Genomic DNA, 14,716 nt, shown 5'->3' on the forward strand with positions numbered 1-14,716 from the left:
AAAAGGGAAAAGTCAGGCTGTCCTTTAAAGACAGATTTAGTCAAATGCCCAGCTTGAAATAAGCGAAAGAACTAGTGAATCGCAGAAAGGAAAAACAAGAGAGAAGAGAGTGTGGCCATGCCAACACCTTCTGTCCTTCGGTCACTTATGCTTAACTACTCAACAGAAAACAATCAGAAGCTTCAGAGAAATCATGTAAATGGAATGACACTTGCCCAGGGAAATTGTCAAGAACCTGAAGTCACAGGTTCTTGAAATGTTGTTTTCATGACCTGTATTGTATCTGGAGTGTCCAGGTTGCATTTATCCTGCTCTGTAATGGCTGTCTTGTTAGATGTGTTTCACCAAACATCAGGGGTGTCTGGTAAATGTGAATTGTGTTATTCTATATTTGTAACCCCAGGGAGTCTAGCAGTAAATTCCCAAACATTTCCTTGGTGCCTCTCTGTTATCTCACAGCACTCCTCTCCATGTGGTGTAAAAGTTAATCTGGCAAGCAGATTTTGATTCCCTGCTCCTCCACATTCAGCCACCTGATAGTGCTGTTCTCTCAGCCCCAACTTCCTCACTGAGTGTCTGCTGTAGGGAGAGGACGGGAAGGCGATTTGAGACTCCTTTGGGCAGTGAAAAGTGGGGTATAAAACCCCACTCTTCTCCCTCTTTGCTTTAGAGGGCATGTGTTTTGGGAAAGTGACTGATTGCACCTGGATTTTGGTGCCAAGGGGAGGGTGGCTGGGAGTAGTTTTATAGCTAAGCAGCTTTCTGCTAACGTTAGTTTCAGCAAAGAGTTTTCATGTACTTCCTTTGTTAACCCTTCAATAAAGAGATTTCTTCCACCAAGAGTCTGCTTCTTGGGGAAATCAAGCATGACAGAAATAAAATGTTGTTAGTGAAACCCCCTCCTTTCAAAATTCCTCACCTATTCAGACCAGATATTTTCCCTTGTTGCAGAGGAACAGTTATCTTTGTCTTAATTTCACAGTGGGTACATCAGGTTAACAGAGATGCATTTCCCCGTAGTCTCTCAAGGGGTAAAATCCTGGATCAATGGGATTGCCAAAGGAATCATAGAACTCTGGCTTACACATTTGTGTTTAGCTCTTGATGTCTGCACCCTGCTGGTGACATACATGAGCAATAAGCCACTGCAGTTCAAACGTCTCTGAAAGAGCTTTTATATTGCCTCTACACAATTGCCTTTGCAATTGTGTAAGTCTGTATATTCCATTTTGAACCATCAAATCCTACAATCAAGGATTGTCAACTTGCTTCCCTCACTCATATGAATACATGGAACTATATCATGTTGAGTCAGGTGGTAGTTCTACAAGGCCAGTATTACTTCCTCTGACTGGAGTTCTCCAGGGCTTCAAGCAGAGGACTTTCATAGCACCTGCTACCGGATTCTTTTTTTGTTTTGTTTCCACCTGGAAATGTCATATATCTCAAACTCTTCTAAGAGACACTGAAGAAAACAAGCAGCTGTGGAGGAAAGCCGATCAATGTACACACCTGCAGCAAGATTTTAGAGGAGGGCCGCAAAAATGTATTCCCCTTCATTTTCACATTTCCAGTATGTGTGAAGTGTTGTCACATCACAGCCGATTTATGACAACTCCAGGAAGGGATTTACAAGGCAACTGAGATGACTGGCCATTAATTTCTTCAACAAAGTCTTCCTTGGAGGTCTCCCTTCCAAGGGGCAGTGAAGAAATTGAATGAATGAATGAATGAATGAATGAATGAATGAATGAATGAATGAATGAAATGGAAGTTGTTTTTCATACCCCGCTTTTCACCACCCGAAGGAGACTCGAAGCGACTTACAATTGCCTTCCCTTCTCCCCACAAAAGGCACCCTGTGAGGTAGGTGGGACTGAGAGAGCCCTGATAGTACTGATCTGTGAGAGCAGCACTATCAGAAATGTGATGATCCAAGGTCACCCAGCTGGCTGCATGTGAACGAGTAGAGCTCGCCAGATTAGAAGCCACCACTCCTAACCACTACACCAATAAAGTTCTGACCCTGGTTTAGTTGTCAAGATTGAGCTATGCCCCACTGCCCTCCCTCCCTCCCAATAGACACATGAAAATGATCAGTGAAGAAAAAGCTGCTAAAAATTGGAAAGCAACATGTTGCATGTAACTGATACTGTGTTTTCAACACAGAATGTAACAGGTGCCATACTGGATCCAGACACTGAGCCATCAAGTCTAGCATCCTGCGACCAGCTATGGACACTCAAGATGGGATAGGAATGCACCCAGTTGCTCATTTCCCCACCTCCAAGATCTCCCATTTGAAACGAGTCCATCACAAGCAGGAACTGTGGGAATGGCACACCCCTCTTTCCCATTCAGCTGGAGAACTGGGCATGTCAGGATGAGGTTTCCGCAGCACCCCCACAATTGCTTCGGCATCTACCACTGCCAGGATAAAGGACTCTGAGCAAGTGGGCCACAGATGGCGTAGAGAGCAAAACCTTGGTGTGGGAGCATCCTGCATGGACCGTTATCAGAGCTCCCAGTTCCCCCTTCCCCTATTATTTACGCACAGAAGACCTGTGCGAAAGCTGTGGCTGGGGAAAGAAATGCATGTCGATCCAGCTGCAGGGGGCTGTGGATCACAGGGGCAAACCCAAAGAAGCAGAGGCCACATGTGGTGGTGGGAAGGCCCAAGGCTCCTCCTTGCTGGTTGGATCTGCACAATGCATTGCAAAGAATGCTGGGGCATTTATTCCAGGCACTCCAATCACTTTGGAAGGCATGGCTGTGCCAGCCCTGGTTGTTGTGGATGAGATATACCCTATGAGGCAGTGGCTCACGAGACCTTGCCTGTGGTGCACAGGCCTGCATGAAAAGATCTATAACAATGCATTTTGTCATGAGCATTATGTTGTATGGTACATTTTTGGGTAGCTCAAGGCAAACTGGAAGTGCCTCGTTGCCCCTTCCAACTACAAAATGAACTTGCACCATGGATGGTCTCAGCATGCATTGTCCTCCACAATATTGGCAAGGAAAATGGGTTTGGCTCCCTGCACAGTGCCAGAACAGCTGGTTCTCTTTCACCTGAGAGATCACGGATAGATAGATTTATTGTAATATGGCTCCAAGTCAGCTGCAAAACCCACACAACTTAGAAAACCATAATCCAGCAAATGCACATGGGAGATCACAGAGTTAGGAACTTTTATTATTAACCGTGTGAGGTTTGAAAACCTGCACACGGCTATAATGATGAGCCAAAAGGGAGGGCGGCATAAATACATAGATAAATAAATAAAATATTCCCTAATTTTTGTAGAAGAAGAAGAAGAAGAAGAAGAAGAGTTGGTTCTTACATGCCACTTTTCTCTACTCAAAGGAGCCTCAAAGCAGCTTACATTTGCCTTCCCTTTCCTCTCCCACAACAGACACCCTGTGAGGTGGGTGAGGCTGAGAGAGCCCTGGTATTATTGCTCAGTCAGAACAGCTTTATCAGTGCTGTGGCAAGCCCAAGGTCACCCAGCTGGCTGCATGTGGAGGAGTGCGGAATCGAACCCGGCTCGCCAGATTAGAAGCCCAAACTCCTAACCACGATGCCAAACTGGCAAGCCAGATTTGATTCCCCACGCCTCCTCCATATGCAGCTATCCGGGTGACCTTGAGCAAGTCACAGCGCTGATAGTTCTGTTCTCACAGAGCAGTCCTGTCAGAGCTTTCTCAGCCCCACCTACCTCACAGTTGTGGGAAAGGAGGGGAAGGTGATTGTAAGCTACTTTGTGACTCCTTTGGGCAGTGAAAAGCAGAGTATAAAAACCAACTCTTCTTCTAAATGATTTTATAATGTATTGCTAACTTTACAAACCAAGTGGCAGATTGATAACTGACGTTGCACACCGTCCCGAGACAACCTGGTCCAGAGGGGCTGGTATAGAAATGGAAATAGAAATAAATAAATAAAAATGCTCCAAAGTAAGCACTGCCAATTTAGGAGGGGCCTGAAACCCACTCTAGCACCCCAAATGGAATATCAGTCTGTGTGTTTTTTGCTAGTGAGACCTGGGACTAAAGCCGTTGCAGTTGTGCTTCGTCAACTCAATCATGCGCGCAGAACATTGCTTTGGGACCCCTCCACCAGGAACCCTGCACCACTCGGACCCTCCTGTCACGCCACGGCAAAGCAACCCCAGTGGTGCGTAATCTGCATACACGACAGCCTGGGTGTGTGGACACGTGTGCAGGGGAGTGGATTTCTTTTTTTCAAAAATGCCGACATGAAAAGGAGCATGACATCCAGGCTTTCTACTAGGGAAACGTCCCGGCAGCAGCTGTCAAGATGCACAAACCAAAGGCTTGAACGGCTTTGTTAAATTACTCAAAAGGAAGAAGGGGGAGGGGGAGGGGGGAGGGAGGCTAAACAACTGGGGAAATCTCTCGCCCTGCCACCCGCGTACAATGAGGCTTGACCAGTCAGTTCCTATTTAGTCACCCAGAAGAACCACTCATTTCCCAACACAGAGCTTACTCATTTGCAAGATTCCACCCCCCCCCAAAAAAAAAAAAGAAAGAAAAAGAAAAAAGGCATTTCTGCACATGCCCGTAATATTCTTCACCACTGGGGGCAGCTTTACATAAGACTGCATTCACGGAAACCAAAGCAACAGTCAGTCCGAGGAGCTTTCAGAATGACAGTACGCAGAAGTGAACAGTGCTTGTTCATTGTACAGGGTCATCCCGGCTCCCGTGCTCCGACGCCTCTCCCCTAGCTGGATTGAGGGGCTCACAATGAGAACTGCTGCCCAATGGAATACAGACTGATGCATCCAGAGCTCTGAGCCCCGCTCTGGGGGGGAGGAAGATTCATCATGCTTTGGCCAAGGAGATTGTAAAGAAGCCAGGGTGCTTTTCGTCTTCTTCTTCTTCTTCCCCTTCGTATAAAAGATGCAAAAAGGCACCATCCATGAAGATCCTATTACCTAGGAAGAACTTGACATCCTGCTGCAAATGCCGTGCTGGGATTTATTTATTCTGGGAGGATTCTGCGTGGCTGGCAAAGAATGATGTTCCGAAATCGGTCCATCTCCCAAGGGGTTCAATTTTTCTTCCTGGGTGTCAGCGAGCCCTGACTCACCACAGAGCAGCTGACAGGGGCTGTCACGCTTATGGCACCCTAAGCCAAAGCAAAAGACCTAAGGACGACCTTTGAACAACACAAAGGATGGGTATGTTTTCCATTTTCATTTATTCCTAGTTGCCCGACAGTAGCAGCCTCTGCACCGACTCTGTATTAACATCCCTGTAGATTTGCTCCCCTACAAGCTATGACTCCAATTAAATCACCTAGGGACTCTATGTAGATCTGATAAGCTCTTAAAATGTGTAGGGGAGATGTCTTTTCCCCTTTATTAAAATTGTCAGGAAGAGGGGGGGGGAGATAGAACAGGTTGGAAAGTGTTCGTCCTACTTGGGGGGAGGGGGCTTCCCCCCATGATTCATTTAAGCTGCAGTTTTCAAGCATGACTGAAAACAGATCTGGATTGTTTTCTTTGGGGGGGGATAACTTTTCTCAGTTGTTTTCATTTCCAGGTTTCAATGCATTTAGGCTACTGAGCGGATCAGCTGTAGCCCTGGTAATAGCCCCTACTGTATTACTGACAATGCTTTCATCTGCTGAGCGAGGATGCCCTAAAGGCTGTAGGTGTGAAGGCAAAATGGTCTATTGCGAATCCCAGAAATTGCAGGAGATCCCCTCAAGCATCTCAGCCGGTTGCTTAGGTTTGTCCCTGCGATATAACAGCCTCCAGAAACTAAAATACAATCAGTTTAAAGGTCTTAATCAACTCACCTGGCTCTATCTAGACCATAACCACATCAGCACCATTGACGAAAACGCTTTCAATGGAATACGGAGGCTCAAAGAGTTGATTCTGAGCTCCAACCGAATTGCCTATTTTCTTAATAACACCTTCAGACCTGTAACAAACCTCCGGAACCTGGATCTCTCATATAACCAGCTGCAGTCCCTGGGAACGGAACAGTTCCGGGGCTTAAGGAAGCTGCTGAGTTTACATTTGCGGTCGAATTCTCTGAGAACAATCCCTGTGCGAATTTTTCAGGACTGTAGGAACCTTGAACTCTTGGACCTGGGCTACAACAGGATCCGGAGCTTAGCAAGGAACGTCTTTGCGGGCATGATCCGGCTGAAAGAGCTTCACCTGGAGCACAATCAATTTTCTAAGCTCAACTTGGCACTTTTCCCGAGGCTCATCAGCCTCCAGAACCTTTATTTACAGTGGAATAAAATCAGCGTTATAGGGCAGACCATGTCCTGGACTTGGAGCTCCTTACAAAGGCTTGATTTGTCTGGCAATGAAATAGAAGCTTTCAGCGGACCCAGCGTTTTCCAGTGCGTGCCCAATTTGCAGCGCCTCAACCTGGATTCCAACAAACTCACATTTATCGGGCAAGAGATTTTGGATTCTTGGATCTCGCTCAACGACATCAGCCTCGCTGGGAATATATGGGAATGCAGCAGAAACATTTGCTCCTTAGTCAACTGGCTCAAAAGTTTCAAGGGGCTGAGGGAAAATACAATCATCTGTGCCAGCCCCAAGGAGCTGCAAGGGGTGAACGTTATTGACGCAGTGAAAAACTACAGCATCTGTGGCCGGAGTACGACGGAGAGGTTCGAACTGCCACGGGCTGCCCCCAAGCCCACCTTTAAACCCAAAGTGATCAGGCCTAAGCACGACAGCCAGCCCCCCCTGCCCCCCACCGTCGAGGCCACCGGAGCCAGCCCGGAGCCCGAGCACGACGCGGAACACATCTCCTTCCACAAAATCATTGCGGGGAGCGTGGCTCTCTTCTTGTCGGTGCTGGTGATTCTCCTGGTGATCTATGTCTCGTGGAAGCGTTACCCGGCCAGCATGAAGCAGCTGCAGCAGCGCTCCCTCATGCGAAGGCACCGGAAAAAGAAACGGCAGTCCCTGAAGCAGATGACTCCGACCACGCAGGAATTTTATGTCGATTACAAGCCCACCAACGCCGAGACCAGCGAGATGCTGCTGAATGGAACGGGACCCTGCGCGTACGGCAAATCAGGCTCCAGGGAATGTGAGGTAGGAGGCATGGCGATTCTTTCTCTTGTTTAAAAAAAAAGGAAGAAGAGCTTTTATAAAGCTGGGTGTTGATGGCACGGTGTTGAATTGGTGTGACAAAGAAAGGGAGCTTTTATTCTTCCCCAGTTCTGACGCAACACATTCTGGGTCTCTTTGGCCACCCCCATTCATAATGTTGGCCTTTAAAAAAAAACCTTTCACTGAACGGGAGGGGCGGAAAGATGGTGAATATGAGTGCTGTGGAATACCTGTGGTACAGCCTCTTTACTGCATGCATTCCCTTGGTTGGTTGGTTGGTTGGTTGGTTGGCTGCTTCCTTTATAGCGGAAAACTTCTTGCGTGGCTAATGCAAGTGAGCTGCAGTGTTGATTTCTGTAGTGCAGAATGCTGGTCGACCTTCAGTGTGGCTTTGGCGGAAACAGAGCGCGGCCGTGGCAGTCCGGAAGCAGCAAGTGTTCTGAAATTGACCGTGGCTCAGGGAGGCGTTGAATCAGTCAGGTGGTGGAGTGCATGCCTTCCCAGGCTGGCTTGGGTTTCTCGATGGTGCAGGGACAGCCCCAAAAGCATCGCTGATTTCTCTCCTGCCTAAGTCAGTGGTCTTAAAGCAACATCCTGAACTTCTGGGGGGGGGGGGTGTGTAGGGGAGGGGGAGGGGAATCATTAGCTTAATGAGGGTGGGTGAATGGGTGGGTGGGAATCGTCACTCAACTAAGGACCAGAATGGGATCCGCTGCACTGTGTTTGCAGCACAATAGAGTTGCAGAGCTGATGTGTCCTAACTGAAACCTGTTCATGTGGCTCCATACAAAAGATGCCAGTGTTTCCCCGCTCCTCGCAGCCAGTTGCCTTTCAGGAAGCAGTCAAAAGGCATTCATTAAACGAGGGACCCAAATTCCTTATGGATGCAATTGGAGTAGCTGAAATGTACAGTTTCCAAAAGGCAAAACCCACTTCCTGCTCGGGGGCTCATTAGGAATTCCGCCTTCGGCCGTGTCGGACGTTCACGTGATTGACGACGAAGCCGTTCAAACCTGTCCTTTTCTTTCTCTTTTTAAAACAAAAATGCTGCGTTGCTCAGCGGCGTTTCAGTTCTCAGGTTTGTTACTCCGGGGTATTTATCGTGCCGGGGGAAGCTGCATTTTAAATACAGCAGAGCAAGTAGGACAAGCTGGCAATGAGAACAGGAAGGGGGGGAAAGCCCAATCAAAGGGGGGGAAAGCACCTCAGAAGGATTTCTCCTTTAAGAAAAGTCAATTAATTGATGGAGGGGAAGGGGGAATCCATCGGTTACCTCTTTTGATAGCTTTTCTGAATGATGCTTTCACGATTCAATTATATATGTATTTTTATTTCCCAGTGTGCAGGCGATATTTCAGCCAGATTGGGGGAGGGACCATGATGGGGACTTGTAATCCCAAACCGACCTCAAATGTCATGGTATATAAAATATAATGAACTGGCAACGCCCTATGATATTTTATAATAAAGTACAACCCAGGCTGCCTTCCTTATGAAACGGTCCTCTTTCCTCCCTACTGAGCCAATCTGGGGGCAAAGATGGCAAATCATTTCACCACCTCTATTGCATAGCTTGATTTGGCATTGGTACACTGCCCATTTCTGACCACTTGGGAGGGAATGTTCTCTAAAGCAATTTCACTGCAGCAGTCTAAGGGGGGGGGGGAGAGAGAGAGAGAGAGAGAGAGAAGTATGCATGTTCTGGATCTTTTTGCTTTCGGAGGAAAAAAAAAAGAATGAAAGGAAATCACCTTGAACTGAGCCAGCGGGGAGACGTGCATCATTCAGGCAGTGTTAAGGCACTGGAGGGTGATATCAGGTAAATAAACAGGCATCCTGGTTTTAGGCGGACATAGAATCATAGAATCATAGAGTTGGAAGGGATCTCCTGGATCATCTAGTCCAACCCCCTGCACTATGCAGGACACTCACAACCCTATCATCCACACCCACCTCCTTGAACCTTAGAAAACAGTTAGTAGAAAACAAGCAAGGGGCTGCTTCAAAAGGGTATCAGGATGGAAACTTACGAGAAGACAAGAAGCAATGATTTCGAGAGGATTTAAGAATGTCGGGTCTGGTGAAGTTTATGTGGGAGGCCTGGTTTTCTTAGCCAGTGTCCCTTTTGGGATTCACATGCCATGGCCATGAAAGTGAATGGATCTAGTGCCACCAGAGGACCAACACTAGAGCTTATTAATAATATGTATGCTGAGCTTTTAATGTGTATGCTGAGGATTCAGGCATGCTACAAGTACTTTTAAAAAGCACCTCTGCATTGGCGGGAAATGCCAAGTCCATTCAGAAGGTGGGAAATGAACATCCCCCCAAATTGTTAACATAGGAAAATATTTGGCTGACCTTTGATTCATGGCAACCCTACTGGCAGCGGAAGCATAGACACCAAAGCTAGGCAAACCAGAGCCTGGTTTTACTGTGAAAATAATGGGCTCGTTCCCCAGTAAGGTTGAGTTTTCAACCAATTACAGTGACAAATGGGGTTGACAGTGCTGTCAGAGGGACTGCAAACAAAGGCATGGACACAGATCTCTGGACACACTAGAAAGAAATGACTACAGAGACGCCAGAGTGCATGTTCCCATTTGGAGGAAGCCTATGGTTGGAATGGAGCACTATAGCATTTTATAACCTTGTGAAGGGGGTGGATGGGGACGCAGAAAAGGAAGCCAATGAGAATCCAGATGTCAAACAGTTGAGCTATTTCTGTGACACTGTAAATGGCCATCGTAATGATGCACAATTACCATGTGAAAAATAATGCTTAGGCATCTTCAAAGTCAATTGACTCCATTTGCTTTTGAAGGACTCCTAAGAGGCTATATTCATATATGTGTGTATCTTCAGTGATCAGCACAGATGAATATGTAATTATCACTGCCGTCATCTGAGAAAGACACTGCTGGATTCCTTTACAGTTTTATATACACCACTGAAAACAACCTCTACCTACAGAACATTAAAAAAAGTCAAACTGAATAAACAAATGGTTCTAGGGTATAAAATGGTGAGTCTTTTAGGTCTCAGGAGAACGAATGCTTAATTCATTTATACAAGATTAAAAAAAACTAGGCAGGGTTTTCCATTGTTGGGTACCATGACAAATCTCACCAAAATAGGCCAACCCAGAGATTTGGCCAAAAAAACTCAGTAGTTTATTTCAGAAGAGAACCAACAGCATCACAGGAGTCCTGCAATGCTTCAGACAAAAGCAAAATGGATCAAAAGGCAATTATAGAGGCAAATTCCCACCACTACCACCTATATATAATTCAGGTTCATGCTGGACAGTTCTTATCTTCAAACAATAGTACAACTTACAGATAGCACCTCTAGGTGGGAAACAAATAGCCAAAACATCTGATGGTGTGATAGAGGGCCATCTGGCCCAGATCATGGGAACAGTAAGGCAGAGAGAATGAGTACAGCAATTCTTCATGGAGAGTTCTGGTATCCTAGTCAAGCAAGTCATGGCAGTGGCTACCTTCAAAGTCTACGAGAACACAAATTCAGAGGACAATGCTCCTTCTACTATGCACATCACCAACAAGCTTAAGCTTTTTTAACTGGAGAAGCCAGGAATCAAACACTCAACCTTCTGCAATCCAACACCGATGCTCTATTGCTGAGCCACAGCTTCACAATTCTGTCCACCTATCCATCTGTAACCCATTCTTTATGCAAGGATCAGAATAGCATACACAGATCTCTCACACTCCCCCCCCTCCCACAGCAACCCTGTGAGATTACACTGAGGTTAAGTTACTGGCCCAAGATCACTGAATGGCTGAGTGGATTTTCTAGGTCCTAGCCTGAGATGACAACCAATCCACCATATTGGTGATCTGACAGATATTATCTCACCATGCAGGGATAAGAAATCAATGGGTCCCGATGATAGTAACTTAGCTGCCAACCGCTGCACCTGGCCATAGGTAAAGGTATCCCCTGTGCAAGCACCGAGTCATGTCTGACCCTTGGGGTGATGCCCTCCAGCGTTTTCATGGCAGACTCAATACGGGGTGGTTAGCCAGTGCCTTCCCCAGTCATGACCGTTTACCCCCCAGCAAGCTGGGTACTCATTTTACCGACCTCGGAAGGATGGAAGGCTGAGTCAACCTTGAGCCGGCTGCTGGGATTGAACTCCCAGCCTCATGGGCAGACAGCTTCAGACAGCATTTCTGCTGCCTTACCACTCTGTGCCACAAGAGGCACCTGGCCATATAACCTTCTAATAAAGAACAATATTATTCAGGCCTCCTATGGAGTATCAATGTCAAAGTACCATTTTGAGGTGGAAATGTCACCAGAAAACAATTTTTTCCACTTATCATGGGGTAGTGCTTAAGAACAGCAGTCTCTAATCTGGTGAACTGGGCTAGATTCCTCCTCCACATGCAGCCAGCTGGTTGACCCTGGGTTCTCTTAGGGCTGTACTAACAGAGCAGTTCAGTTAGAGCTCTCTCCGCCCTATTTACCTCACAATATGTTTGTTGTGGGGAGAGGAAGGGAAGGGGATTGTAAGCCACTTAGAGACTCCTTCAGGTAGTGAAAAGTGGAGCATAAAAACCAACTCTTCTTTTTCTGGTTGTGCTTAAAAGTTCCCTAGAGGGCCAGCTCCTAGCTGGCAAAATGAAAAGCTAATGTGCCATGGAACATGCTTAAAATCTCTCTCCCCCCCCCCTGGTTTAGCATTATGCGATCTTGCCGCATGCATACACACATGAGTAGAGATGTTTTCACAAGAGTGCTTCACATTAGCACTGAAGGGCAGAAAAACACTTCTATCTCACCATAAGCTTAAGAAAAGAACACTGAAATTCGTCCTTCCTACCTGGCAGCATGCAGCTCATAAAGGAAAGGAAACAGGAGGAGTCGGCCCTGCTTTGAAAGATGGCTGAGGGAGGGATGGCAGGAAAGGAGAAAGGTCTTCAGGATTATCAGTCAGTGTGGAGAGGAGGAGCACAGAAGATGCTATTGAAAGTGAGCATGTGGCCATTCCACTGCTTGGACTGAAATCTTCTGTTGTGGGATCCAGGACCGGTTGATGTGGGAGCACCATGGTGGACCTCAGTACACTACAGGAGCTCAGTTTACTCCTGACCATCAGCTGCACAGCAGGGGATGATATCGCCTCCTGGACTGCAGTCATTGTCCAAAGGTGAGCAGACCCTCTTAGGCAAAGTGGCCCAGATTCAGTGTACAGCTGCCGGGCAGAAGCGTGGGATAAGGCCATGAGTGCACTGTTGCGTGTGGCGACAAATTCCCTTGGAGCAACCCAGATGGGAACTCAGTAAGAAGCTGACCTTTCCCCTTGTAGCTAGACATGCTTCCTTCTCCTAAGCGAAGATGCTTCTTGAGTCCTAGGTGCAGCTCTGCTAGAGGGTCAAGCCATGCAACGACTTCATTCGGAATCAGAATCAAGTTTGTTGTGCAGCCATAGGCCTTTAAAGGTAAAGGTACCCCCTGTGCAAGCACCAAGTCATGTCTGACCCTTGGGGTGATGCCCTCTAGCGTTTTCTTGGCAGACTCAATACGGGGTGGTTTGTCATTCCCTTCCCCAGTCATTACCGTTTTACCCCCCAGCAAGCTGGGTACTCATTTTACCGACCTCGGAAAGATGGAAGGCTGAGTCAACCTTGAGCTGGCTGCTGGGATCGAACTCCCAGCCTCATGGTCAGAGCTTCAGACAGCATGTTGGCTGCCTAGATAATAACACATACACTGGAATCCATACAAGAGAATATCACAGCTCATCGATACGATACGATAACATTTATTGTATGTAGCCAAAGGCCATTACAAAACACAATTAAAACACTATGGCACAAATATAAATAAATAGAACAATATTTCTCCAATATTGTGTACCTAAAAATGTAAACATTGACAACTAAGTTACAATAAAAGGGATAAAATGGTGTATCAAGGTGGAGGCTCCTGTAAAAATGCATTAGCTCATCAGAATCAACCATCAGATGAGGATCTTAGACCTTATTTGTCTGGCAACCAGAGCAAGGTGTGTGAACACCTTGACAAAGTTGACAAAGTTGACAAACTATCCATTCAGTAGATCAAAAGGTAAGAGAAGGTATCCCAGAAAGGCAAGATCTGGATCTGGAGTGGAGTGCAGCTGTGCCAGGGGTCTAGGAATAAGCCTAAAGTGAAGTTTCCTTAGTTTGGGCCTGGAGTCAAACCAACAAGGGTATTCTCCAAGAACAGGAAAATCGGCATTTGAGGTGAAAAGGCCATGGCAGGTGACAGGAGATTGGACCTAAGGGAGGAATTCACAGAATCAAGGATATGGTTAAAAAAAGGATGAGTTTAGGGAAGGAAAAATGGGATTTGAGCTGGGAACCAAACAGCGAGCAGAAATAAATCTGTTGTTAGAGCAAAATGAAGAGTATCATGAAATAGAGTGTTCCTGTTATCCGCATTCAAGTCAAGCTAGGCCTCAGCCTAGTCTTGCTGTGTAAGTCTTGCATTTTTCAGTGCCCCTTAAGAATAACACTGAGAATAACCAGAACTGATAATGATTAATTATTTGCATAAAATTACTGACTCGATTCCTTAGCAGATCCATTATGCTATGTTTGGACGTGCCTCCAATAAACAAGGGGAATAAAATGTTCAGGAATCATGTCACTAACAGATTTCAGGGACAAGAGCCACAGACGGGCATTTCATAGGTTCAAGCCTACAGCATGAAAAAAATTCTGAATCTCCTTGCTTGGCAACAAACCGCAACTGGCTATTCTGTGCAACTGCTTTGAAAGGCCTGTTTGATCAAATTCAAATGGAATTTCCCTAAGGGAGATTGTCTTCATAGAGCAAAAGAATGTAAAGCTTCATGCCGTCATTTGGTAGCTTTTTATTGCTTAAAATAAATACGTAAAATCAGATTTATGGTACAGCCTCATACTAAAGGGCACAATGATGCAAAAAATGTACCAAAGCAAAATGTTTCCTGTTTCCACACTATTCTATGTGACTGACAGTGCAGTCCTATGCAGAATTGCTCCAGACTAAGACCACTTATACCAAAGGGCTTTAGAAGGGAGCTAATCTGAATAGAATTGCATGGCTACTTCCCTTTTCTCTCAACTCTAAAAGGATATCCACTTACTCATGGAAAATTATTGTATGTATTATTTGATTTATAAACCGCTCCTCTCCACTAGACAGTGTACATCAACCTGTTAATACACGGCTACCCAATGTACACATTGCCATCTTCCATATCAAAAGATCACAATGCAATCCCATTTCAACATGCTTACATCTGCACTTAAAAACACCTTGACATGAATTTGCCCCTGGATTTCATTAATTCAAACACAAATGTTCTTTGAATCATAATATCTGTTCCACATAATATATTTCTGGTAAGGCTTTGGAGGAGGAGCGTGTCTCATGGCTTCAGGTCCATCTGCTCATTTTTATCATTGACACTTCACTACCTGTGGGTTGTTTGTTTACACTAATTCCTAGGGGTTCAAGCACTCTCTCAAATTGATAGGGATCCTGGCTCATATGCAACACATGAATATCACTAGCATATTCAGTTTCGGTATACC

The 14,716-nt window shown here is 46.0% G+C and overlaps 2 protein-coding genes across 5 annotated transcripts in view; one reads left to right on the forward strand and one right to left on the reverse strand.

Moving 5' to 3' along the window:
* Positions 1–14,716, reverse strand: part of CTNNA3 (catenin alpha 3) — a 1,001,628-nt gene that overhangs the window by 566,806 nt on the left and 420,106 nt on the right. The window lies entirely within an intron of this gene.
* LRRTM3 (leucine rich repeat transmembrane neuronal 3) overlaps positions 4,623–14,716 on the forward strand; it is a 178,012-nt gene continuing 167,918 nt past the window's right edge. The window contains exons 1-2 of the mRNA XM_077350760.1: positions 4,623–5,207; positions 5,572–7,103. Of these exons, the coding sequence (XP_077206875.1) occupies positions 5,204–5,207; positions 5,572–7,103 (1,536 nt within the window). The 5' untranslated portion in view covers positions 4,623–5,203. The remainder of the gene's footprint in view (positions 5,208–5,571; positions 7,104–14,716) is intronic.

The sequence above is a fragment of the Paroedura picta genome, chromosome 8 (genome assembly GCF_049243985.1).
Source record: "Paroedura picta isolate Pp20150507F chromosome 8, Ppicta_v3.0, whole genome shotgun sequence".
NCBI lineage: Eukaryota > Metazoa > Chordata > Lepidosauria > Squamata > Gekkonidae > Paroedura > Paroedura picta.